At 42.6% G+C, this 26,066-nt stretch overlaps 3 protein-coding genes across 6 annotated transcripts in view; 2 read left to right on the forward strand and 1 right to left on the reverse strand.

Annotated features, from left to right (window-relative positions):
* LOC110988816 (uncharacterized) overlaps positions 1–2,825 on the reverse strand; it is a 7,295-nt gene extending 4,470 nt beyond the window's left edge. For both annotated transcript variants that reach the window (XR_015427022.1, XM_022252683.2), the window contains exon 1: positions 2,471–2,825. Coding sequence is in view for 1 of the 2 variants with exons in the window: in XM_022252683.2 (XP_022108375.2) it covers positions 2,471–2,652 (182 nt within the window). In the remaining variant the exon portion in view is untranslated. The remainder of the gene's footprint in view (positions 1–2,470) is intronic.
* Positions 2,826–5,098: 2,273 nt separating this feature from the next.
* treh (trehalase) lies at positions 5,099–25,981 on the forward strand. 2 transcript variants are annotated; one of them, XM_087142907.1, is made up of 13 exons: positions 5,099–5,239; positions 18,403–18,503; positions 19,165–19,297; positions 19,586–19,673; positions 20,218–20,318; positions 20,621–20,713; positions 21,236–21,481; positions 21,853–21,902; positions 22,237–22,422; positions 22,996–23,228; positions 23,713–23,937; positions 24,049–24,102; positions 24,577–25,981. In XM_087142907.1, exons 1-13 carry the CDS (start codon positions 5,184–5,186, stop codon positions 24,766–24,768), a joined length of 1,758 nt encoding a protein of 585 aa, XP_086999033.1. In that variant the 5' UTR covers positions 5,099–5,183; the 3' UTR covers positions 24,769–25,981. The 2 variants fall into 2 exon arrangements, with proteins under 2 accessions (XP_086999033.1, XP_022108358.1); XM_022252666.2 differs by lacking the exon at positions 5,099–5,239 and adding an exon at positions 16,403–16,651.
* LOC110988804 (tripartite motif-containing protein 3-like) lies at positions 5,127–14,041 on the forward strand. 2 transcript variants are annotated; one of them, XM_022252667.2, is made up of 3 exons: positions 5,127–5,239; positions 10,241–11,503; positions 11,703–14,041. In XM_022252667.2, exons 2-3 carry the CDS (start codon positions 10,348–10,350, stop codon positions 12,335–12,337), a joined length of 1,791 nt encoding a protein of 596 aa, XP_022108359.1. In that variant the 5' UTR covers positions 5,127–5,239; positions 10,241–10,347; the 3' UTR covers positions 12,338–14,041. The 2 variants fall into 2 exon arrangements, with proteins under 2 accessions (XP_022108359.1, XP_086999034.1); XM_087142908.1 differs by lacking the exon at positions 5,127–5,239 and adding an exon at positions 7,328–9,998.
* Positions 25,982–26,066: the final 85 nt, after the last annotated feature.

Raw genomic sequence — 26,066 nt, forward strand, 5'->3', positions numbered from 1 at the left:
AAAAGGGCTAGGGAGGCACAGGGAGGTGGCTTTTGGTTTTCAGAAGTAGCAATCATCTGATTATGACCCCAAATACCCTTACCCCACAATTCTGGGGGTAGAAATATGCTTAGGCCCACCGTGATTAATCGGAGGATTCATGGCTGTTAGGGTTAAGCAAAGTTTATCATGTACATGTATGTCATGTTGGTGTTCCTTGTTGGCACTCTCTTCTTATTTAACCCTAACCTTCCCCAACCACACAGAATTAAACAGTAGTAAAGTGTTTCATTCTGTGGGGATGGGTCTGGTAGGCCCATCACAGCTGGCTTTTGCATTGGATTTGGCATACCTCAGAAAAACAAAGTCCAACAGCCTCTGTGCACAAAGTCCCATATGGGTGTTTAACTTTGTGTGAATGGGGAAGGTTAGGGTCAGCAACCGGGGGGGGGGCGGTTAGGGTTAAGGAAACAAAGTCTACTCTGACAAAACAACTCAACTAGATACGGTACAAGTATGTTGGCCATGATATCCTAGATTTTGAGGGAAATCATGTGATAAACATTAATGTACATGACCAAGAGGTGTCAACAAAACTAAAGAACAAATTTGTAAAGTTGGTTCCTTCACCTGGAGGAAGATTTGTTATCAATTGTCAGTGATGAATCTTTGTATTTATCACAATACACAGACTTTCTAGCATGGAGGGATTCCTCCGTGGTTCTGGTAACCAGACTAGACGGTGAAGTGCCTCCAAAGGCCCTGTCAGCTGAGTTCAAACAAAATAGTGTGACCACATTGACCAACAAAAGCAGGCAAACTGTGTTCTCTACTTAAACATTGTCCAAACATGAAAAGTTCACCTTAGCTTGAGCTGTTAGGATTAAGCAACAAATGCTCAAGGTCAACAGTCTTTCTTAATGAAAAAAAGGACTTTGTTTCCTTATTATTCTACTAGGAACAGGGTGCTAAAGATAAAGAACGCCATCTTTTTTTTCAACTATTTGTTGAAATCTGTTTTGCTTTCGAAGTGAACTTGGAGAAGATGTCATAAGAAACATTTTAATGTAATACATCTAGGTTTGGATTCCATCGGACTCTGAAAAGCAAAGGAATACGTGTATACATTGATTTAAAGCAGGGACATTTTGGGATGTTTTGGGATGAGTTTGTACCCGGTACATGTGTGTTTACGTGAGTAATGCAGAGCAAACTTTGACTTCTTTTGCACACATGCATGTAAATGAGTGTGGATTTTGACTGAAAAGCTAAGGCCAAACAAAAACTTGGTTTAGTTTCCTATTATGCTGAAAAATAAAATAGGTTGGTTGCTTGGGCAAAATATTTTTTTTACTCTACATTTTTATAGCCCAAAAAATTAGGGTCTGATGATGGTCTGTATTTCTTTTTTTGGGGGGGGGTGCGTACAGTGTATATTTGTAACAGGTACGTGTACTAAGTCAGTGTCAGATTCATTACTGTACATGTGCACGTCAATATTACATATCAGCATTGTGAGTGAGTAGTAAAGTAGCTGGTTGTTGAAATACAAACACACAAGAGCCGTCCATCTCATGCAAAATCAAAATTACAACAATACAACGTCAGTACAGGATGATGTACACGAAATGAGGCTCAGGGCAAGGCACCATAAGTTTTTATATTTTATTGATTTGTCAAATAAAAAGATATAGGTTTTGTGTGATTTTCTAGGTTGGGTCGGGTAACCGGGAACATAAATGCATAGACCGCAAGGTCCTTTTCAAAACTACGGGGGGTTTTGTGATCTGCGCGGCACCCGACTAAAATCAAAACTATGGGCAAATTTGACCCCAAGTATAGGGAATTTATGCATAGTTGAAAAATTCCAGTCATAAAATTTTTCAATTGTAAAAACCCTCTGTTTACTTAATCTGGCCCCTAGGGATTCAAAACAATGAAGTGGCAACATCTGAAAAGAAGAGATAGCAGTACCGAAGAGCAAAAAGGGTGAGCGCATTTTGGGAGCACATGTACACCCAAACAAATACAGGCAGTGTAAGTGCGTTGCGCACGATGCGCATTGGACGTGCTGCCATCCTTCGCTTCACTCAGTGTTTGCCCATACTTTTCAAAATCACAGTTATACGCACAAGACCAGCGGTCTATGCGTTTATATGTCTGTGCCAGAAACACTGCTATTTTTTTGTTTGGCCTTAGGCCCTGCATTCATTTCCAGACAATGTTTATTCTTATTCGTGCCTTGTTCCAATGAACTAAATGCTGGCTTCGCTTGAAATTTTACAAATCATATTTGAAATTGAAATTTTAGTTACAATTTTTTTCCTAATGAAGAAAATGAGTGCCCAAATGAACAGCGCCCTCACTCATGTCCTAGTTAAGCCTTTGATTAGCTGCAGCAGTGGTCTGGTGGTCACTAAAAATTTGCTGAAGTTAACAGTAACTGAGTAAGCAGCGGCGTGAAATCGGGCCCAAAAGAAAGGGTACTCACCTGTGATGACCCAACCTTCCTGATAAAGTTGTCCATAGTTGCAATCGCTTACTTGATTTCATGGGAAAGCGGAAGAATGTACCACTTGGACAAGTTTTTCGATTGTGAGAGCACCCAAGCATGGCGCATTTTGACTTGATTTGCCATGAACATGATGACCGTGACGATGATGAATCGGCCATTCTCGCGCCTTCTTCAAGTTCTTGTCCCGTTCAAATGAAATGCGACGATTTTAGCAAGATGGCTTGGAGTGATGATGAAATGCTGAAGAATGCGCCCACAAACATGACAAATACTGCAAAAGGGCAGCCTCGGCCGGCCTAGATAGACAGCAGCCAAACGCGTCGCAACAAACAAGATGCTTGCCAGTCAAGACATTAAAGGAGAGTTGAGGACAAGTAGACACTATAATTGAATTTTAGATGTGTGTTGATTGCTGAGTTTACAGCGACAGATTAACGTCAAGTAGCGTGGGCGCTACAAATTACATGTATCTAAATACACGCTTTCAGTGAGAGATGTGCTACGGATGGCACATCTGGAAGTTAACAATATAATATGTAATATAATAATTATGTGAAACGTACCCTTTAACCATGGAAGAGCTGGGATATTTTGGCCCATCTCATGGCCGAAGGGGACAGACCCCCCCCCACAAAGAACTCGACTCTGCCACATCCGGGTTTTAAAACTTGGTATGTATGTGAGAACTCCCTTTATCATGAAGTTCAAACTCAATTGGACATACGGTTTTTGGTTACGTTCGGAACCGTAATTGATGGGCAGTATTACACAGTGGAAAAAGTAGGCCTATACATTTTTAGCAGACCTCTCTCGGGAAAATGGGCGCTGCGCTATAACAGTATGTTTGATTTTCACACAATTGGTTTAAAAATAACGGCAAAGAGCTACTCTAAAAAGTGCTAAAGTCTGAGCCCCGAAAAAAAGCACTGTAGTGATATCAGAAAAAAATGTTAGGGGAGGGGCGGGTTCTGCTCCGGCTCTTATGGGGTTAAAGGCGCGATATTCAAAGCTCATAATTATTTGATCAAATGAACATAGTTGAAACTGCAGGCAGCGAGTGTTATTGGTACAATTCATGTACATCGCTATGTCTTAATTGTGAGTATCCATGTGTCCCTTAATTGGCTTTATAGGTGTAGCCTTGATAGGCCATTATCTGTAGGACAAGTGTAGTCAGGAGTGTACGTGTTACTGACAAAAATCATTGGCATCATTACATAATATTAATTATATTCATGCGCCGGTCATAATGTGAGACAACGTGTACTGATCGATCGACCGTGCACTCTTGGCAGGCCAGAAGTTAGTATCTGCAGAACGACGGATCCGGTGAGATTGAAAGTAAGCATATTTGAATGAATGGTAGCAAGTGTGGTTGATGAGTGTTGATGAGTTCATTTGTCACTTAACTTGCCGTGACCTTCAGTCCAGGAAGCTTAAGGGTGCTAGTTCCACCAAATGGTTGTATTTCTGCTCCTACGGGGTGTTTACAATAAGACATGCCAACTTTACAAGTTGAAAAAGCCCTAAATTGCGGGCCCATTTTGGATTGCCGGCGGGCGGCTACACTCAGAGCTGAGCGCATAGTTTTACTGCTATTTTGGGGGTAGTATCTTCGGGGAAAGGTGAATAACAAAATTGTTTCGGGCTAACTTCCAAAAAATTGAAACGAAAATTGATATTCTGGCCATAATCTTGAATTTCTGGTGAAAAACGAAGGCCAACCTCTTCACTGCGAGAGTCAACAGGCGGCGCTATTTCGGTTTGATTTTGTACTGCTTTCTAGAGCGTGCCGCGCCCTCGTATTTAGGCCAGAAATATGTCCGCCGAGCTCATAAATAAAAGTTATACTCAAAATATTCTATATTAGAGGGTCCTGAGAGCCATGGAACTGGGGAATGGAAGAAATATGACACTGAACTACTGGGCCGGACTCAGGGCTTCCAATTCTGAGCAATTTGGATGCAATCGGGTCCGAAAGTGGCACTATTTGAGCCATTTTACAGAGGAGTGCTACTTTCCCAGGCAGTGAAATGTTCTTCATTTTAGGGCTGGTCTGGTTCAAGTTGGGTGAAAATTTCTCAAAAATTCATCCGTCAACCCACTAAAAAAGTGAAAGGAAAATGAAAGAGGACAAAGTCACGTGGAACATCATTGTTCTGTGCAGCCTGAACGCCTGTGAGAGTTGTGAGTATTTTTAAAATAATACTTCACAAATATTATCTGTGTGAAGTATGGGGATTTATCACTGCTGTCTATGGGAAAATATTTGCTGCGGTGCACCCTATAGGCGCGTATTATTTAGGTGTTTTGTGCAACCTTAAGTCTGCAGGACTGCATACAGTCCATGCAGAGAACCAGTCTAGGGGTCAGGGAACTTTTATTCAAGTAGCGCGCCCTCATTTGGCGCTTACCGTACCGATCGTAGTAAAGCTCGAAGTTCAAGGATTTTTACATGTCTAGCCCAGCTCAATAAATTGATTAACTCGAGCGTGACTATATTGCCTGACTGGCCTCACAGAACTGCATGGCATCCCGTGCAGTTCTACCCGTACCCGTTTGCTTAAATAGATCTGGTTTCCTGTTTCTTTTGTCCTGTTACAACTGAAAACTGGCGTTTTTCCACCCAAAGACAGAACCACGACACGACAGCCCGCAGCGCAGACGCCGTGACCGGGGCTCGCGTTGAATGGAGGCGGAGAGCTGTAAGCCTACCTTAGGCGCTAAACAGACACACGAGAAGAGGTAAAGTCAAAATGACTGTCATGTCAGCATTATAGGCCTATATATGCTGTTATGAATCTGGTTCAGTCAGCTAGGGTTTTGGCCATGTTTGGCCGGTTCGATGCAGAGAGGCTTAGGCCTACATGTACACATGTACGTGGACACCCTAGCCTACGCGTAGTTACATTGTGTGTACTGGAGGCGACGTCCCACCTGTACAAACTGTCACCTCTTTGCATATGAATTCACAGATGTGTAAACTGAAACATTTCAGGAAGGAGCAAGAATGCTCCCCAACGAGCGTTAACCGGGTCATAACCTAATCCCGGGGGACCCGAGCACATTATGGTTTATAAAGTAGCTGTCTGGATAGTTTGTTATATGTTGGCACTCGTCATTATTTTCCGTGCTGTCCTTCAGGCTTGTTTTGCATCCTGTTTATTCCCACTAAACATGGCCTCTTCAGTATATTTAAATTACTAGAAACGACGATAAATTAGCGTTTGTTGCGACACTCATGAACATGTTGAATGGAATCCCAATATTTTTCCATGCTCTCAGATTTATACCCTAGGAAACACGATTTCATGGAAATGACGGAAACATTCGCAACAGACGGAAGCAATCCAATATTCCACATTCATGGTTGAATTTCAAGCATATTTAAAACATAACAATGATTTTCAACAGAGGCCTGTTTTCGAGAATACTGTGGAAGATAATTGATATATTTCGTCCGATATAACTGTACATGTATTATTCGTTTAAATAAAATGTCTGTTACGGTACTATACAACAGAAAGACTGCGCGCAAAGTACCGATAAACTTCCATTCTTCGCAGAGGTCGTTTTTGCAACCAGCATTTCCCGCCACAAACGGCTGCCCGAATGGGCCCAAGCTCAATCGTCACTACGCCATCTCATTGGGTCCGGCATTTGTTTGTTGGTTTTTTCGCTCTCGTGACCGAAGGCCAAATTACAGTGAAAATGACAACAGTTAAAAATATCAAAACCAAATTCATCCAAAAAAAAAAAAATAGTCGAGACAATACAATCATTATTCCAGTTACAATCCATCAAATACCAACTTGATTAAAATGTGAAATGGACGGAAAAACATTAAAAAAATTCCTAAAAAGCGCACAAATTTCCTACCAAAATTCAGAGATTTCTGTACTTGACAAAATACCATTTACAAAAGCACCAAGAACAAGTTATTAAATCAATGTGACTGCCAGTTTTGCTGAATCTGGGATAGGCCTATATATATTTTGCTTTCTTCCTGGTTCGTTTACATGTACGTGATAAGAAAAACATTCCTGTACTATCTAGCAAGTTGGGTTTCGTTTTAGTTTTTTGGCGTTATCATGACTTGACGTGTAGATATAGGCGTGTGCATACCTACACGACACACAGGAATTGAATTTCCTGTGGGTACAGGAAAATGCCTTATAGATACGCAGCCAAGCAAAACTCTTTGCACCTTCAAGCTTTATTCTGATTACAGGTACTAGCAAGGCCACACTGTTTCTTTTCACTCTGAACAGAGAAAATCATCCAAGATATCTCATACACCAAACCTGCAACAGTGCGAGTGAGTTGGGCCCAAAAAATACTCCACAGTTGGTTATGGTATGGTATCTACATAGTGCATGTAGCTCTGCCTGCATGGCACCCCTGCCATGGTATGTTATCTGATGGATCCCATTATTGGATAGGTCCACTGAGCAGAGGTGTATCCGGTGGGGGTGGCATGGGGAGGTGGCAGGTTGCTCCCTGACGCATGTTACCATTTGATTCTTTTTAAAAATTATTCTACAAAGCAGCTTTCTACATGTACGGTATTCACATATTTCTTTTGGGGTGGAGGAAATCTTGATTCTGTTAAAAAATGGACAGTCGTTTTTGTGAAGAAAATTTCACATTGCCTCCCCCCGGCCCCGGCCCCGGCCCATGACCAGGATACGCCTGTGACACTGCGTCTTAGGTTATATCCACATGTCGGTATCGTAGCATTGTCTCCAACCATGCTCTATGCTCCAACAAGTTACCGATGGGCAAATAATCGATGTAGAGTATTACTCTACATCGATTATTTGCCTGTGTTAAACACCTGGTAAAGTAATCTTAATCAAGTGTCAGTTGGTTGCGGACCGCGACGACAGACTTAGCTATACAGTGTGTACCCGAAGGCCATTTCCACGTTGATGTCTTCCGTTGACAACTCCATTTTTACATACATGTATGTACATGCTAGGTGCCACAAACTGATAGAGTGGGCCTATAAGTGCTATAGATCGGAGTCATTTGTACACGGGCTTCGCCAGACTATTTTTAAATAGGGGATGCCATCTATACCCAGCAAGAAATGAGACCGAGGGGTACCCCCCAACATGTCCAATCCCTATACACATTCCAGACTATTGTTACTTAACACATCCCCCCAAGATGTCTGAAAGGAATTCCCCAGATTCCTGCGAGACAATGACCAACACAAAGCGGGGGGGGGGTTTCCTCTCCGTCTCATACCTTGCTGCATATGATGCCATCATGAAATTCGCCAAAGGACCGTCGGCAAATTTCATGGGTGCATTGGGTAGTCTGATTCCCAGACCTGACACTTATTAAGTCATCCCCCTCCGTCCATTTTTTCCCTTTTCCTTCTCTCTTTCTCCATTCTCAGCGACAGCACCATGATTCTGCTGACAAAACTGACTGATGGTGGGTGTGTGGGTGTGACCCCCACACCCTCTCGATAGCGAGGCCTGTGCTTGCGAACGGGAAGTGACCAGATACTAACCCGTGAAACCTGGTCTGCTATTTTTCTCGAGACTCTTAGAGGGTTCATGCTTGGACTCTGTTTCTGCATCAATTGAAAAAGGAAATCCCAAACACAATGATAAAATTGGAAAATGAATAGTACAAATGGGTCGGATTTGGACCAGGGTCTATTGATATGTAGTTCAAATCACTACCAACTAAGCTACCGAAGCGACGTAATGGATTCCCGTTTTTGAAATGTCTTAAATGGTGTATTGCATTGTCCCCTCTTCATGAATCATTCGTCACCCCAGCTACTGAAAAAAAGTAGCGCACCAGGTTTCACGGGCTAGTATGAAGTCGCTTCCTTGCGAACGAGCTATTACTTTTAATGTGAAATATTTGGCAGCTAATTAACTGGAAACAGGTTTAATGACCAGTCAGTTTCGGGATGGCTGGTCGTTGCTCAAAGTGCGTAAAGCCTTGCGCGTACAGCCAATACGAACACCGCCCCAGGCCATTTTTTGCCGTCGGAGGCTAATTCCGCTGCGAGTGATTTATTATTCGAATATTGGAATATTCGAGTCAGCCGTATATACAGCGTACGCTGTCAGTTGTAGCTGTGAGCATAAAGGTTTGCTGACTCATTTTACCTGTCGATGAATGCTTGCGAATGTTGTTAACATTTTATCCTTGGTTTTTTTTTGGGGGGGGGGCTGTGAAAAGCCCTTGAAGTAAATATCTTTTTTTTGAGCAGCCATGTCAGTCTTTTTTTCTTGATATGGAAAGCGATTGTGTTACATATTAATCACAGATGATTTCAATGTGTCATTTTGGTTTTGTTGTGATATTGCAATACGACATGCAATAGTGTCATCCTACCGGTTTGTCATTGTTTAGATGGAAATCACACCGACAGGCAAACGGTCAGTTGTTTTGACACTGAGGACTGTCAAATAGTTTGTTTGCGTGATATTGAATTTTTTGGATCAACATTGGCAAGGAAACAGATTATGTAAATGTCAGAATGTCATATTGTGCACATAGTCACTCGATGGTTTCGAATTTCTGTCCTCGCAATGAGCAATATTCGCTTGCCAGTGAATTATTTCTGAAGCACTGGTCTACTCTTTCGAAAGTAAGCTTGGATTTTGGTTCTGTGGGACAGTTCTGAAGATCGACTTTGAATGTCTTTCTCAAGAAAACCTTCGTTTTTGTTTCTGCCGTGCCTCCAATATCGTTCTGGGACGCGACTTCAGGTAATTCTTGTCTGGTGTTGTTGATTTTCATGGACTAATATCGTTTAATTGTTAGCACCTGTTTTTATTTTCAGAATGTGTTATCGGCATTGTTTTTAGTTTGACGATCCAGACACGATAATATTTATTTGCACAGGTATTGGCGACTCAAAAAAATGTAAATTTAGCATGTGAAAGTTAGCAAGATGTCGGTTGGTATTTCTGCTTTACACCCAGTACATGTACATATCCGTGAAGTTGATTTGAATAACTATTACAATGAAGGGTCTATGTTTGGCAAATGGAAAGCCAAATAATTGCAAGTACGTATTTCAAGCAGTCCAGTTTCTGCTCGCGGGAAATAAATTTATGTGCTTGGTAAGACTGAGAGTATACGTGGAACGTGGCTTGACGTACATGGAGATTCCATTTATGTGCCTATTAACTTTGATTGGAGTTGGCGTACAAAAATAATCGTTCTTTGTTATATCCCTACCCATATCCAAAAAGTAAACCGAGCTTGCCTTTGAACCCGGATTGTAGATTTGACCTGAATTTTTTTTCTAAATACACGTACGTTAGGCCCATGCATTTAGGTCCATAATCAGTTAATTTTTGGACCCTCATTACGCTATCAGCAGCACGTAGACCCAATGGAGTGGGAAAACTTGGTTCTGGTGTAGAAGCCCAAAACTACCGGCTTTCTACACAGAATTACACGCATTGCAGTGTCATCGTTTGTTAATCAGCCACAAGAGACAACTCGCAAGAGTGCCGCAAAGGTTTGACATAATCATTGTTTAATTAACAATGTTACTTCATTTTTCACACACCTCGCAGTTGTGTTGCGGTATGTGTTTCCGCGACCTGGTGCTTCATTAATCGTATTATGAGACCGGCCATGTGATGCGCTTTCGACCAATAGGAATGGCTTAACTTGCTTAGGTACGCGTATTTAAGGATGAAGTTTAAAACACAAACGTGAAATAAACAGTTTTCTTCTGTTTTGTTCTGCTTTTTAAAGACTTCCCTGGTCTTTTCTACTTGGGTCGGCAAGTTCGAATCATCCTCAGAGACAGTGGGCCGTATTGTGTGGGTGTTGTTTGAGAGTCGTTTTGGGGGATCGGAGAGATGGCCGAGGGGGAGGACGATCCCATCTCTCTCTTGGATAGATTCGGCGAGGAGTATCTAAACTGCTCCATTTGTCACGATCGCTACAAGCAGCCCAAGATACTCAACTGTCTGCATAGCTTCTGCGAGGAATGCTTGCTCAGGTATCAACCCTCCCAGGGCCCAGTCAAGCTCAGCTGTCCAGTCTGCAGGCAGGAGACGGTGATCCTAGAGGATGGCGTCGCCGGACTGAAGACCAACTTCCCCCTGAGGGGGATGGTGGAGGCTTTCCAGAAGCAGGAGAAGATCCTGGCTAGCGGCAGGTCCTCACCTGCTGTTGGCGAGCAGAGCCAGACCTCAGTGCCTCATCGCAGTGTCTGCGAGTGTAGGAAACACGACGGGGAGAGGACCTGGTTCTACTGCGAGACATGTCAGGAGTTAGTCTGCCGCGTCTGCACTACCAAGACGCACCGTGAGCATGAGTTCCAGGAGATCGACGTGGCCGCCGTCTCGTGTCGAGAGTCTCTCCGTGGACTCTTCCCACGCGTTGAGGAACTGCGCGCTGGCGTGGAGGATGCACTGCAGGCCGCCAACACCACGAAGGGGGTGGTAGTCTCGGCAGCTGAGAGAAGCAGGCAGGAGGTGACCGAGCGCGCGCTGGCCGCCGTAGCTTTGGTAATGGATGCCAAGCAACGCATCCTGGATGAGATCAACTCGACTGAGACGGAGCGGGTTAAGGCAGTGCAGGAGCTAACCAAGGGTCTGACGGTGGTCAGGGATAAACTGCGGCACTCCCTGACTGTCTCAGAACACCTGGCGTCCAGCGCAACGGACGAGGACCTGCTGTCTCTCTACCCGATCATCCGGGACGATTTGAAGGAGCTCAGAGATCGTCCAGCAACACACCCATCATCCCAAGGCTTTTTTATGAGATTGCTGTCGGCCACAGAGCCGACGGTGGTGGATCTCGGGACATTGGTCGTCGACGTCGAGAGGTGGAAAATGACAAAGAAAGTGGGGAAGCGTGGCACTGACAAGGAGGACTTTGACGGCGCTAGAGGAGTGACAGTCTGTCCTGACGGGGGAATAGCTGTGGCCGATATGGGCTTATGGACCAGAGGCATCACTGTCTTCGCGTCTGATTGGACTTACGAGACCTTTATCAAATTTGCAGATAGTAAGTACCGCCGACTACCTCCCATTCCATGAGGTTTTAAATAGATCTTCCGAACCTCCTGTGTTGTTCGTTATCTAATTTTCCTCGAGATTTCTAGCGTGTTTATTCATGACACTATCACTGCATCGATGTAATGTCACTTCATTTTCCGAAATGTTATACTGTACCAACAAATTTCTTCTGCGATTATTGATTTCAGCACCAAGGGATGTAGCTTCAGTCAACAACTGCCTTGTAGTTGCAGACAACACCTGCAATGTCAAAGTCTACGATGCTCGACGATCCCAGGCCTTTCAGTTTGTGACGACTCCGATGGATATCGATGCCCAGACACCGGTCAACATTGTCAGCGTCGCGGTCAGAGAGGACGGGACTCTCTTGGTCGGGGACGTCGAGCGGCGCGTTGTCACCGAGCATCGGCCCACTGACGGTAGACTGCTGCACACCATCCCAACGAATGTGCCTCCGTACTTCCTGGACGTGGGCCCGGAGGGGAGGCTGCTTCTGAGCGGACTGGACACGGGGGAAGTGGAGGAGATCTCCGGCGAAAGCAAATCGATATTCACGGTGAGACCGGTGATAGCGAGCGGGGACCAAGTGTCCTGCCGAGGGGTTTGCTACGGCAAGGATGGGAGCTTTTACGTAGTCGTACATGGGAAGGAATCGAACATCGGCCACATCCATAAGTACAGCTCCACTGGCGAATTCCTTGGGTGCGTGGCCCAGGATTTGTACGACCCTAACGGCATCGCACTGACCGCGCAGGGTGAGCTTGCTGTAGCTGACTGTTTCTCGGTCAAGGTTTACGCGAGAATGTCAAATGAGAGCATGTAACTTTGGGTTTAATTATTTTCCGTAATTTGCAGGCACTGTCCTCTCGAGAGGTGAAAAGAAAACGAAGCTTTGATACTTTGACCGCAACGCGTCTCCATCGCGGTCATGAAAACTAAATGTAGGCCCTATTCATACAAATCTAAATGCGTGTACCAGGAAGGATGACGTCATCTGACATACTTTGCAGAATTCGTGAGAGAGGTAACAGGTACAATTGGAATGTTGGTGTATAATCAGATTTTTCTCTCATATGGTTTGGGGACCTTTTGGTGGGAGATTTTGCCGGAATGTATCGATCGGCATTTGGTACATGTATTTGGCAGATCTTGTGTTTTTGAAATAACATACTTGTCACTTGTTGCCGTTGTTGGGAAAGTGACCTTCGCATGTTGCGGATGTTGTTTAAAAACTTGACTCTACCAAACATGAATTCTTTTGTACCGTATTTTTTGTATAGTAGGTTAAAAAGTACTGATCATATAGGCCTATGAGGGTTTATAGGCAATATATTAACGTGATAGATTTGTGGGAAAACAAAACCAGTTAGCAGTTGATGATCAGCAGGCAGGTTTTTTTCTCACCGCAGATTCTGGCAGAAATACTCAGATCCATTTCATGATAATATGTTCGGGAAAGAGCAGCCTTTATCTGTAGAATTCCCAATTTCTCATTTATCTCAGCGGCAAGGTACATGTAATTTTAAAGTGAACACACGCGTCTTCAAAGTAAAATATCAAAGTTGTCCGTCGTTCCATAATTTCAATAGCCAACGCTGAAACACGAATGGACCTTCGGGGCTTTCATACAAAGTGAAGAGAAAGCACGACACGTTCTAACTGTATAAGTAACTCATCAGACCTAAGTTAAAATTCACTATTATCGGCATCGCCAAAAGAAAAAGATAAAATCATCATCAAGCCAAGAAAGTCCTCTTTTATACAACGTAAGTTATAGAAATACCGCCAGCTGACATTTTATGTTATGAAAATTCGAGTGTTCTGTCTGGACTCACTTGTTTAAACGAGTTTTGAGAGATGTGAGTGGGTATTTTGGAGCTACTTCGTTCTGATTGGCACCGATCCCTTACCCCCTAGGGTGTATGTAAAATCATAATCGGAGGATCTGGGACTGTTAAGGTTAAGTTTTCATTTGAAAGTTATAACTACGTGAGGGCCCGCTCACACTTCTTGTCGCCAAGGCCATTCTTGCGCTTGCGTGCATAATTATGAATTCATTAGTAAGAGGTCTGTACCGAGATATATATACAACCATACGTATATAGCTCCTGTACCGCAACGTTCCATCTCTGTGGTTCAGTGTTACTACAATACTAAGTATTGACTGTTTCGATGTCCTGTGCGTTTGTGTGAATTGGCATGTGTATTTAGTCCAAACCATTCAAATTCTGTTGGTCGATGCGACTCTCGAACATCACCAGGCTGAATCGGGGGTAGCTATTATCTTTTGAAACAGGTTTCGTTCACTCAGTGGTAGAGCACGCAGTCACTGGATTTTATATCTCGTGAATCTTGTGAATGTTTAGCTGCAAAATCGAATTTACTGTATAGTTATTTTTGCTGCACTGATGTAAAGAATTCACAGATATTTTCTCTATCTTAGCACAGAATATGCGGAAATTATTGAACTTCCATGCTGAAATTTTAATGCTAATAAATGCAATGTGGCTATCATTTTGAACTTTGATTTTGTGTGACAGTCAGGTTTGTTATATGCCATAATTATCGTTAGCCATTGTTCCTATTCAACACTCCCTATCGTCGATGATGTTACGGTAAGAAGTGACGAAAACCTGAAAAGTCGATATTTTCCGATCTGGAGTTTTGGTGGCCATTTAGTAGGTGCATTCGTTTTGACGCAAGGAACGGGTTGGCGCAGTCTTACTTACTTTCTTAATTATCGTAAACAGAAATTTGACAAAAGTTCGGTCTCTAGGTGTTTTTGGTCTCACAAACTGATGAAACCTCGGTGCCAGGGCAAAAATAGAGAGTAAAACAGCTCTGGCCGAGCCAAGATGCGTGTTTGCATGCGTGCGAACGATGTTGAGCATGAACACCTGGGCGTGTGGTGATCAGTTTGATTCGTGGCGGATAATCTCAAAGTGACAAAAAATGTGTATGATGCAATAGGGGAAAAAGTAGTTTTTACAGTCTTACAAAGTGTAAAAAGACTTTCATCAATTAATTACTGTTTAATCAAAACAACAAATCAATTTGGATAAGTATTTTTCAAACCATACTCTCCATGACTATGCAAAAATTTCCCCCTTCCGTAAAACAAAAGTGGTCGAAAAGGTGGGACGAAATAAATCATATTTTAAAACAAGTTTTTCTGGGACGTCTCTTTTGCACAATGGGGGCTGTCACTTCGTGAGAACATCGACGATATTCTTAAAGGGGTTATTCTTGAGTGAGGTCCACTGTTAGGCAGTACAGCAAAGATAAACGGGCCGTTGATCCCCTTGCAGAATCAGAAGCGCGGGATGGTGCTGTGTGATCACTCGCGGTACGTTCGATTCCACGATTTGCTGTAGTGAGACACGCGGAATGCACAGCTGTACTCACCCAGGTCTGGTTTTGACCCTTGGTTTGATTGCACCTCATGGGGGTGGGTTGAAGACCAAGGAATACATGTACATGTGTGATGCCATGATCATTATGATTAATAGGCCTACTGCCATTTCATAGCACCAGGGAAAAATGCAAATTAATAATAATAAAAATAGCCAGTTCTTATATAGCGCATATTACGGATTACGATTTTTTTCAAAGGGGCACAACAAGAAAATAAGCTGGAGCGGCTTTACGACGGATGTTATTCATTCCAAGGGGGGGGGGGCACCCGGGGCACGGGCATACACAGGGGGGGGGCTTCCCTCGTCCCCGGTAGTTGAGTCACTGACCACAAATAGTGTCAGCGAATTTACTATAATACCGACTTGCAACTCCAAACCACGAAGTGCATGCGACGGCTTTCTGTAGATGGACTGGTTCATTTTCGTTCCTTTTAAATAGGGACCATTATAGCTAGCTGCAGTTTAACGTATGCGATTAGCACTGTCAATTTGAAATATTTTTTGTCAAGCCAATAGCAATGCTTAAGCATGATTTCCGTATCAGCGTTAAACACAAGCACAAGTCCTTGTTAATTCTCTGTTGGTCACAGTGTGGGAATTTATTTTTCAGTGAATATCATCGATAAATTATTTTACTGCAGTTCGTATTTCAAATCAATTTTATTTTGTTAAACTTTAGATTAAGAAATAATATATGGTGAAGTTGTTTTGGGAGCGAAGAAGAAAAGGCAAAACATTCTATCAGCTCCTGCTTGACTTGTAAATTGAGCACGGATTATTTCCTCATTTACATACAACCGGCTGGATGCCTCCGGTTCCATTTCCCGCTGCCGGTGCCTCCGTTCAGCGGACGTCTGTAAGGCGTCAGGAAACTACATGCGGGACGGGAACCAGTCTATTTCTGTAGAGTGATCACAAATCTCAGTACATCCTCCTGGAGCCTTGCCAGCTCTTAACTGCAGTGGCGTTCACCATTCCTTGTTGGGGGGGGGGCGTATAGGCCTACACGTACGCACAGAGATTACGACCAAGGAATATAAATGCCACAAATACATTATCACCGAGAGCGTCTTTAATTCGTGTGGTGTAACCTGTAAGGAAATGCTTGGAACTTTGATGACACGGGCTATCCATGTCCTACGCTTCCGTGTCAATGTGTATGCTGATATTCCATCCTTTCGTTATTCATCTCAAACACGCATTGATTGCACGTGTTTATGATAAAACATCATCTCCAACGATTCGATGTAGTTGTATCTCACCAAAAAAGTGGCTGGTAAAGTATTTATGGTTTGAGTGATCCTGTCCTGCTAGGGATCAGCTAGTTTTTTATTTTGTCCTTTGGCGGGTACTGAAAATTGTGAATTGGCTGTCCAATAGTCACAACGTTCTTTTATGTTTACGCAACTTATTTCCTTATCCATCTGTTTAAAGATCGGAGTTCAAAGATACGGCTGTGTGATTCAGAGTAATAAAACGTATGAGTTAGAAAGATAGGGCGGTTGGCCGTGATATGTCCTTCACTTGTGGTTAATATTGAAAGTGCGGCACACTGAATATCGAGCAAGCCTGCATTTGCCTACATTTTCTAATGTCCGTAACATGTTGGCCATGACATTGAGTCGCTGGATTGAATTAACTGTGTTGTTTGCCTTCTGCCTATTGGCGAGCTCGACTGTTGGTGCTGACCAGGCACTGAAGGACGTGGGAGCGTGCGACAGGTTTGTCTCTGGTTGGCTTTATGCTGCACTGTGAGGTTCAGGGCGGGACATTGGGCAGTAACATTGTCGTGCACATGAGGCACTGACTTGGGGTGTGTATTGCAAATTCGAGGAAGTGTATTCCGGCAGGCTCGCTTAATAATATGCTTCTGCGACACTTGTAATATTCAGTCTCCCCAGACTTGTTCCATTATCTTAGCTTGCTTATCAAGATTGAAGTTCTCAGTATGACCACATACAAGTTAAGTTCCTCACTTTGAGCATGTGAGGTTCATTTTTAGATACATGACGAGTAGGACATTTTGCCGACTTTGACTTTGGATTTTGCCACTAATTTGCTGTGCTGAATGTAGGTGGTTAGCCGTAGACACCATTTTAGTTTTGGTTGCGGCCAGCTGGGCCGAAAGTCCATCCTCAGTTAATTGCTGCATACGATGATGTCTGATACTGTCGGGAAAGCGTTACGGCCCATAGTTGTGTATCCTGCAGTGACATTTCAACCTAGAGTTTTCTGTCTGCGCCGTATATGAGTCTGTAGCCGACCGACATAATTATTCATGGAGATGCTTAAAATAACAAATTGTTCTGCTATTGTCATAACGTGCTTCAAATTTGAAAGTATGGTCATTTATTATGGACTCCGCGCATAACATGTAGGCCTAAAATATCCATATTGATAACATGACTCTTCCTGCTGTCACATGGGATTTTCCGATATACCTAGTCAGCTTGAGTGAAATTGGACGAGTGCCAAGACATTTTGCGTGCGTAAACATTTGAGCGGTTATAACGTCTCTCGTGATGAGAATTGTGAAAAGTTAACTCAAAACTGAGTCAAGGTAAAATAAAAAGGGTTCCCTTTCATTGCTGAACACAGGCGTGTGTTATAAAGCATAAAAAGGCCACCAGTTCGCATCTCTATGTACCGTAAGTTTGTGAGTGACCAGATGAGGGTCCTACTCTGGAGTTAAAAAAAAACCACGCTTTTTGATGTTATCGGATGACCACACCAAAATGTCTCACACCGCAGGTGTTACTTCATACACCTACACGTGTTACAATGCACTGGAGGAAGCTAAAAGTAACACCAACATTTTGAAATGTAAAAGTAACTCAGACACTTTGAAACAATTTGAAAAAAAATAACACCGGTGAAAAGTGTTGGAATGGTTCTTTTACAACACTGGATTTTTGCAGTGTTTTTCCCGATGTGCAAGGCCTCTATGTGCACGAGTGACCTCATTATGAGTTTGTTAGTGTCAAATATACTCACCAACTACACACTGTTATCAGAAAGACTATTTATTTTCTGATAGCAATGACCCAATAGGTTATTAAACAATAAACTTTTGAACTTTTGAGCAATCTTGTGATGTTTTTTCGAGAGGTCCCGAGCAACACTGATCACAAAGTGGTGTTGAATATTAGTCGGTGAAAAAGCAAAACCCGTAATTTAAAAACTAACATCTCCTCGGCGCCAAAAATCGGACAAAGTCTCCTTTTTACAATTATCCGTTGCAAATATAAAAGTTGATAACTACCTGTGCTCAAAAATTCATAATGCTACAATTTGAAGCTTTATTTCGCAGTTGCTTTCTTGAGTCAGAGTGACTTTTCGACTTAACTCAAATAACTTGCGCTACAGAGACCAGAGTCCTTAGTTCAAGTCGTGGCCTTAGGGCCTGGAATGGCTGAAGCAATTTTCCATTTCATTGTCAGATTAGCTCCTTCCTTCTTGCCCCCCCCCACAGTGAAATCTACTGCGATGGGCCCGTGCTACAGGCGGTACAAGATGCTCACGTGTACAACGACTCCAAGACATTTGTTGACCTCAACATGTTGCACGACCCAGGTACGATAAAACAATGATCCACCTTTCTTTAATGGGCCCTGCATGACTTTAATATGGTCTCATAGTAGGCAAAGTGTCTTCTTTTGGTGTGTTAGCAAGTCTTATCTATTTTGTAATGAAGTTTTTCTTAAGTTTGATTTGCTTTAACACTTCAAACCTTTTGCTTTTAACTTGGCAATACCGAGCCCTAGCTTCCATTGACGTGATTTACCGACATCGATAAGCCAAACTGATTAGCATAATATATTATTTTGATGCAGGTATCAGATACAAATGTTTTGGAGAGCACTTCTACGTTTATTTTCCGTATTTGCACTCGTTAGCCTGGTTGCGCTGATTATATTACATGATACAGCCTTACAGGCTTATGGCATGGCATGCGCTTTGAAGCCTCATGCAGTTATCGAACGTGATGTGCATAGCACAATCGACCAGTATTGGAGATTATGTCTAAAATTTGGTGTCAGTAAATAGGAACAGCATTGATTCCTACATTGGTGAAATCATACAACGAGCTGTTTTTCTACTTTTAAGCACGGTAATATTAACAAATTATATAAACACGTCTTGTTTTATTTAGAAACTTAGTCGGTTCCTCTTTTCAAATTTCTCTCTCCCCCCCTTTTTGGTATAATTTTTTTCCCTTTTTTTACACTGTCAGACAAGGTTCTGTCTGCTTTTGGAAACCTGACTGACAAGACAGACGGAGATGCCGTCAAGAGGTTTGTGGAGGCAAACTTCGATGGGCCAGCCACGGAGTTCACCTCCTGGACGCCCACCGATTGGAAACCAAGGTTAAAAAATCATGTGAAATTACATGTCTGCTGCTTGTCCATCCTTTAAAGAAACTGTATAATTTCACTCAATCTGTAAACGCTTTATCCGATCTTTCAATCTTAAAATTAAGATCGATCTTCAAATGTTCTTCTTTCCGTCCGTCGCTTCTCTTTTTATAGATGTTAAATCCTCACTTTACATTCTTGCAAGGATCACATAATTCCATATTGGTGGGTCTCTCAAACTGCCGTAAATTCCGCGCTCGAACGTTTTGACTGAATCTTATCTTTATTCACACTAACTAGCCCCTCGATGTTCAGTAACATCCGCGACACAAAGCTTCGTGCCTGGGCCTCTGATCTGAATGACCTTTGGAAAGACCTTGGCAGAAAGGTGAGTTTGAAACTGAAGCGTACTTGAAATCAAACACTTCCTGAATTATTTAAATATTTAAATTCTTTTTCAACTCGACAAGGAGAGAGCTCATGATACGCCCATTTGAAGCAAGAGGAAACGGAGAGATCCCCCTTTGTTGGCACTGTGGAACAGAATCTCAGTTTTAGGAGATGTGTTTGGTAGTTTGGACATATGTGTGTGTGTGTGGGGGGGTACCATTCCGTCCCGTATTTTGCTGGGTACAAGACGTACAGTCGCTCTACTGAGGGAAAATGTTGAAATACACTTTACTGATTTCTTTTTCCAAGGTAGCCCCTCTCCTGAAGAGAGAAGGGAAACAAGGGGAAAAGAAGGGAGCATGTAATATGATATTGTTAATCTTGAACTTTGACCGAATGGAAAAGGGCCTACCGGTGTATGGAAATGGGTCTTAAATGCGGCTTAACGTTTAAGCAGAATGCATCCATGGAGTAGGCCTAATCATACTCCTGGAAATTGACAAGTCGATGACAATTCAACTCACGTATATTGACTGTACCAGATCACAGACGACGTGAAGAACAACGCTCAACGTTACTCCCTCATGTCCGTGGACAATCCGTTTGTCGTTCCGGGAGGACGCTTCAGGGAATTTTACTACTGGTAAACCATTCTTAAATAGCCGCTAGTGTATAACAAGAACCATCAGCCTGAAAGTAAAGCTCATGAGTCGGATCTCGTCAGTGTATTTTATTGGTTAAATAATATTTTTTTATACCTACCCATGTTTTTTTTCCGCAGTGGAATGTTATTTCGAGCATTTCAATCATTAGAGACAGAGATCTGTTATTGTTAAAAGACATGTAAGGAGCGAAAGTTGGTTTTGAAAATTTGAAAAGCGGCACCGTTCGACTTGAAGATGCCACGATGGGTTACATAATTATGCGAGCAATATTTTTCTGTAGGGATTCGTACTGGATTATAAAGGGCTTGCTCCTTTCCGAGATGACGAACACGGTAAAGGGGATGTTGTTGAACTTCGCCTCCATAGTTGACAAGTAAGTACATGTATGTGCTTTCTCCAATGCGTTGTGGCATTATCGCAGTGAACTTTGCTGACTGGGATAATTTGGGCACTTTATATGCTTTTCTGGCTGAAGGGTTTTTAGACTTAATCAACACATAACACATTCCTTAATGCTAAGTTTAATTCCAAGGCAGTTAGCTTTGAGCACTGCCCAATTCATCAAAGTTTCAGATACATATCAAACAATACCTCCTGTAATCCATCATTTTCTGACTTCCGAGTACTAATTAAATATACTAATTAAATTACAAGGCCTCTTGGGTTTGCTTAGAATTTACAAAAAATCCCTCACGTTGTTGAGAATGCTTCTTACATTACGGTAGCGGAGCGATTTAGAGTGCTTCTCCAGACTTGGATCCCAGTTTTTCATGTGTGTTTCATCTGTGAGCTTGATTGAGTTGTCTTTTGACGGCTTGAAAACAGTAACAAGCCTACACGAGAAAAAAGTCCGAGTACATCATTCAGAGGTTTGTTTCACTCTGTTTTACCCAAGGCTGGGTTTTGTTCCCAATGGGAATCGGGTTTACTACGAGCGCCGAAGCCAGCCTCCGTTCCTCATTCCCTCTGTCAGCGAGTACCTCAAGGCGACCGGGGACTTCCCCTTCGTGCAATCCATCCTCCCGTCCCTACAGAGGGAGTACGAGTTCTGGATGGCCAACCGGTCCGTGGATGTCACCAGGCCCGGCAGCTCCACTACGCACACGCTGAATCGATACAACGTCTTCATGGGAAAACCCAGGTGGGCTGTTAAAGATACAACCAAAGATCCACTTGGAAAAATGTGTTTACCATTTAAACATAATCTAGTTTTCACTTGAACATATTTAGAAGCGAAACATTACTCGTCCAGTGAAATTCCATCAAGTCAACTGGAATTTTCCGTTGGTGCGGCAAAATGCACTACAGAAAACTGACAAACGTAGAGCAAATAGAAAAAGTCAACTCGGATTTGTGTGCAACTTTGAATGCAAGACCGAGTTTTTTTGGAAGACAAAAATGCAAAGTGCGAGAACTACACAATGGCAATTCTCCTGGAAAAAAATCTGGCCTGAATCTGAGCTGTAACTGGGGTGGTTTATTACTTGATTTCTTTGTTTCTCCCTTGAACAGACCAGAGTCGTATAGAGAAGACGTGGAAACTGCATCTGGACTTCCTGAAGGTAACGAGAAAGCTGACTCATGAGTCCGTATTGGCATTATCAATGACGACAGCCAATGTCTGTTATGTAAGACTTTGATACACATGTTCATGTGTTTCATTTAATTTGGCGCAAAAGCAAAACAGGTCCTCTTTAAAGCTATAAATAGGTTTGTATAAACATGAAGCGCACAGGCCTACCATCACAACCGTTCGCCATTAACTTATGAGAAAAATCATTATGATTACTTATAAATCTGAGGTTATAGATCAGTTCTCTTTCGAAACAGAAAGGAAATGCATTAAAATGGGTTTCAAACAGGACTGGATTTGCTTGACATTGAATTTATTTTTAGCTGAAGCAGCGGAGGTATATTCCAACTTGGCGTCAGCGGCCGAGAGCGGGTGGGACTTCTCCGGCAGGTGGTTCGGCGAGCAGGGCACGCTGCGCTCCATCCGCACCAAGGAAATAGTGCCGGTGGACTTGAACAGCGTCCTGTGCCTGAACGAGAAACTGCTGGCCGACTTCTACGAAAGGGCAGGTATAGGCGAGCTGACGGTCGTAATGAGGGGGTAGGGGTTGGTCAAAGGGTCAGTCGAGCGGACCATCTGTCGCCCTGGTTCGCCCTTACGATGATATCGTCACATGAAACATAAATTAATCACATGGGGGAGCGGACAGTTTCCTCGCTCACTTGAAGTTTAGATAGGCCCTATCATCTCAAATGTCGGTACTCGAAAAAAACAAGTTTTTAGGCAGCTTTCTTCAATCCTGTGACATTCATTATAGATGAATAGCGCGCCAATTAAAAAAATGGCGTCCCCATTCACTTGTTTAATATTACAAACGACCATTGGCATTATGTAGCCAACAACAGTTTCTGTACGTTGAAGGACCAGTAGTTTTGCCAGCATTCCATTCTTAGTAGACTGTACGTATAACACTGAATCTTGGCAGTTGATTTATGCACGATAGGAGGTCCCTTACGGTAGAAGCAATGCCCCAGCTAATGCCAAACTAGGAACTGACTTTTTCTGCGGTATGGATGACGGTGGCTCCATTACTTAACACCAGAATCTCCTGAGAATTTGGTGATCATGTTGCTAACATGCAGGTAATGCAACAAAAGCCGCCGAATTCAGCGCCGCCCACCAGGCAAGACGAGCTGCGATCCGCGATATCTTCTGGAGTGACGCGACCGGCGCGTGGCTTGATTACGATCTGAAGTCGTCCGCCAACAACAATAAGTTCTACCTGTCGAGCATCGTGCCGATGTGGGTGGGCTGTTACGGGGAAGACGCGGGCAAAAAAGAGGAGATTGACAGAGCTGTTATCAATTATTTGAAGGTACTAATATTTTCAACAATAATATTTGCTTTTGACTATATTTAATCACAACTAAAGGTTTCCCCTCGAGATTATCGTCTTACAGATACACGTTGTACTTAATCTTGGCATGTACATGTCGGCCTACCTAGACAAAGCCATATTATTAAAAGCCACAGATTTCCAGAGTAGTCATAGAAAACACTGTATAATATGGCCATTAGCATTTTGCCCCCGTGTATGGTAAATAAACACATCATCATTTCTCGGCGTGTAGTACCAAAACTTGGATTTTCCGAGGACAGTTTATCCACATTTCACAAACTTTGCGCGTTACAAGCTCACGACAGTGGAGAAATTCACAGGGCTGGAATGATAATTACCAGGATAAAAATGTTGGCACTGGTTTGGTCTTGTTATCCTATCTAACGGTGTATCTAGGAGGGTTTGTTCCTCTTCCCCCTATATTTTAAGGTTACATTTTCGTTTTTGATCTTATCTTCAGAGAGAGGGTGTTCTAGACCATCCAGGGGGCGTGCCAACTTCCAAGCAGAACACAGGCCAACAGTGGGACTACCCGAACGCGTGGCCTCCTCTCCAGCACATGCTAATTGAGGCACTGGCCAACAGTAGCTTGGAGGAGGCCAAGCAGTTGGCCTTTGACCTGGCCCAGAAGTGGACCCTGACCAACTACCGGGCCTACGAGGAGAATCAAGTCATGTACGAAAAGGTGAGCTTCATTTCTCATAAAGTAGAAGAAACTGATCTAGCGGACCATGATGGTATCGTATAAAACGAACAGGCTGTTCATGAATATTCAATATTTGTTGTCTTTTGACAGTATGATGTGACCAATCAGGGTGTTCCAGGCCACGGGGGAGAGTATGGAGTGCAGGTATGTACAAAATAATCATGTAACTATCAACAATAATGTATTTCGTAATATTGAGCATGCACGCGAAAGAAAAATGGTCCCTGGAGAATCACATAAAATAAAACTGAAATTATCTCATTAAAGCATTAACCGTAACCAAATTACCAACTCATTGCAACCACTGAACCAAAGAAAAATGCAGCCTACATTGTCAAGCTGCCAACCGTTTCAAGCTACATACAACTTACAAGCCAAGTAGCAAGCTCGTCATGATCCAGCCAGATTCCACCATGTAAGTCTAATAAACCCAATCTGGGCTCACCGCGAGCCATCCCATCACATCCAATCTGCAAATAATCTATTGCAGTTCTTAAAACACCGGCAACTATCATACCGATAATTTACATCAGTCACAATTCCAGTCGATCCCATGATGCATTGGAACTCACATTATATAGCTTATGATATTAAAAAACTGTCTTATCCCTTTAACAGGCTGGCTTTGGGTGGACCAACGGCGTCATCCTTACCCTGCTGGACACATACGGAGACAGACTTCAGTCAGATGTCCCAACGACTACGCACCCACCCACTACAGTCACCAGTGCAAGCATCAAGCCACGCCTATATTTTAGCACCTTGATACTTATACTCAGTCTTATGTTCATTTTGTTGTTCCCTTTGTAAATCATGGACTAAAAGTGAAGACACGGTACAGATGTTAGAAAACCAAGTTCAGTGTGCACGTCCTCAAAACCTTCTTTTTCCCATAAAATCTTTCAAACTACTGATGCATTGTGATTTTCCATATTAACATAGCAATATTTGATGATTTACCTTACAACCATACTTAAAACTTTGCAAATCCTTGACACACCATTGATGTCCTCAGGAGGTCAGCGTTTCCCTTGGCATTGGATCACAAAAATTTGTGGTTTTGTGATTTGAGATCTTGACAAGAAGTCAGTAAAACCTGATGGTTAAAACCATTTCAAACGTCACTTTCTGATGCATGATTGGCTTTAAATCTCCAGGAATATTTTTCAATATCCTTCTCTGTCCGGAAACCAGTGACAGAACTCCCCCCTCCCACTAACAGAAGTCTCTGCCCCTTAGATCACCCCTTTCAAATTGAAAAAGTCTGCACATGCCTGCTGCTTTCCCAGCACCCTTGGAAACATTGGTGCACCCTGAGTGTCCCTCCGCAGAAATTAATTTGAAATTACCTGTATATGGGAATTTTCTGATAAGCAGCGAACTGAAATCCACTGAAAGCAAGGTTCAATGCATTAAATCATGGAACATGAAAAAAGTACCTCTATGTGGGATTTTCGTTATATCTGCTCTTCAATTTTCTCAGGAAAATAAAGGAGATAGATGCGCTTCTGCAGTAATAACTTTTATGTGATAATACAGTTGGCCATTGTTTACCTAATTTATAGTTTTGTTTCGACTGTATACAATTGTTAATCTGTTGATTATTTATATTGTTTGTGTTTTATAACATGGATGATTTGGTATTTTTTGTACTTGTACATTTTCATAGATACTCGAGTCTCAAGAAGAAAATTTTTGATATAGATAAAACTAACTGTAGTCTCCCTTTCCAAAAAATTCTATGGGAATTCCACAATTCTATGGGAATTATGCATTTTACAACTTACAAGATACAGCTTAATTTCATGGATAATAAAGACATGTTCTAGTATTCACATGTAGAAAGAGTTCGCTGGATTTCAATACTTCTTTGCTAATGTGTAACTCGAGCTTACCTCATTTGGTGGATTCAATTATAAAGAATATTTCTGTATTTTTTGTTTGAGAGAATATTATTCTGGAAAGACTGCCTTAAATGATTCTCAGAATAACAGCCGAATTTTGAGTGACAGAGTGCATGCAAGACGTCCTTAGCACCGAGGAGAAACGACCCCTCAAGCCTTTTTCTTTTCCTGTGTGAGTGTGTGTGGTACTTCTATAGCCCCCCC

Source organism: Acanthaster planci, linkage group LG10 (genome assembly GCF_054643075.1).
Source record: "Acanthaster planci isolate LZ-2023a linkage group LG10, COTS_SCS, whole genome shotgun sequence".
Classification (NCBI taxonomy): Eukaryota; Metazoa; Echinodermata; class Asteroidea; order Valvatida; family Acanthasteridae; genus Acanthaster; species Acanthaster planci.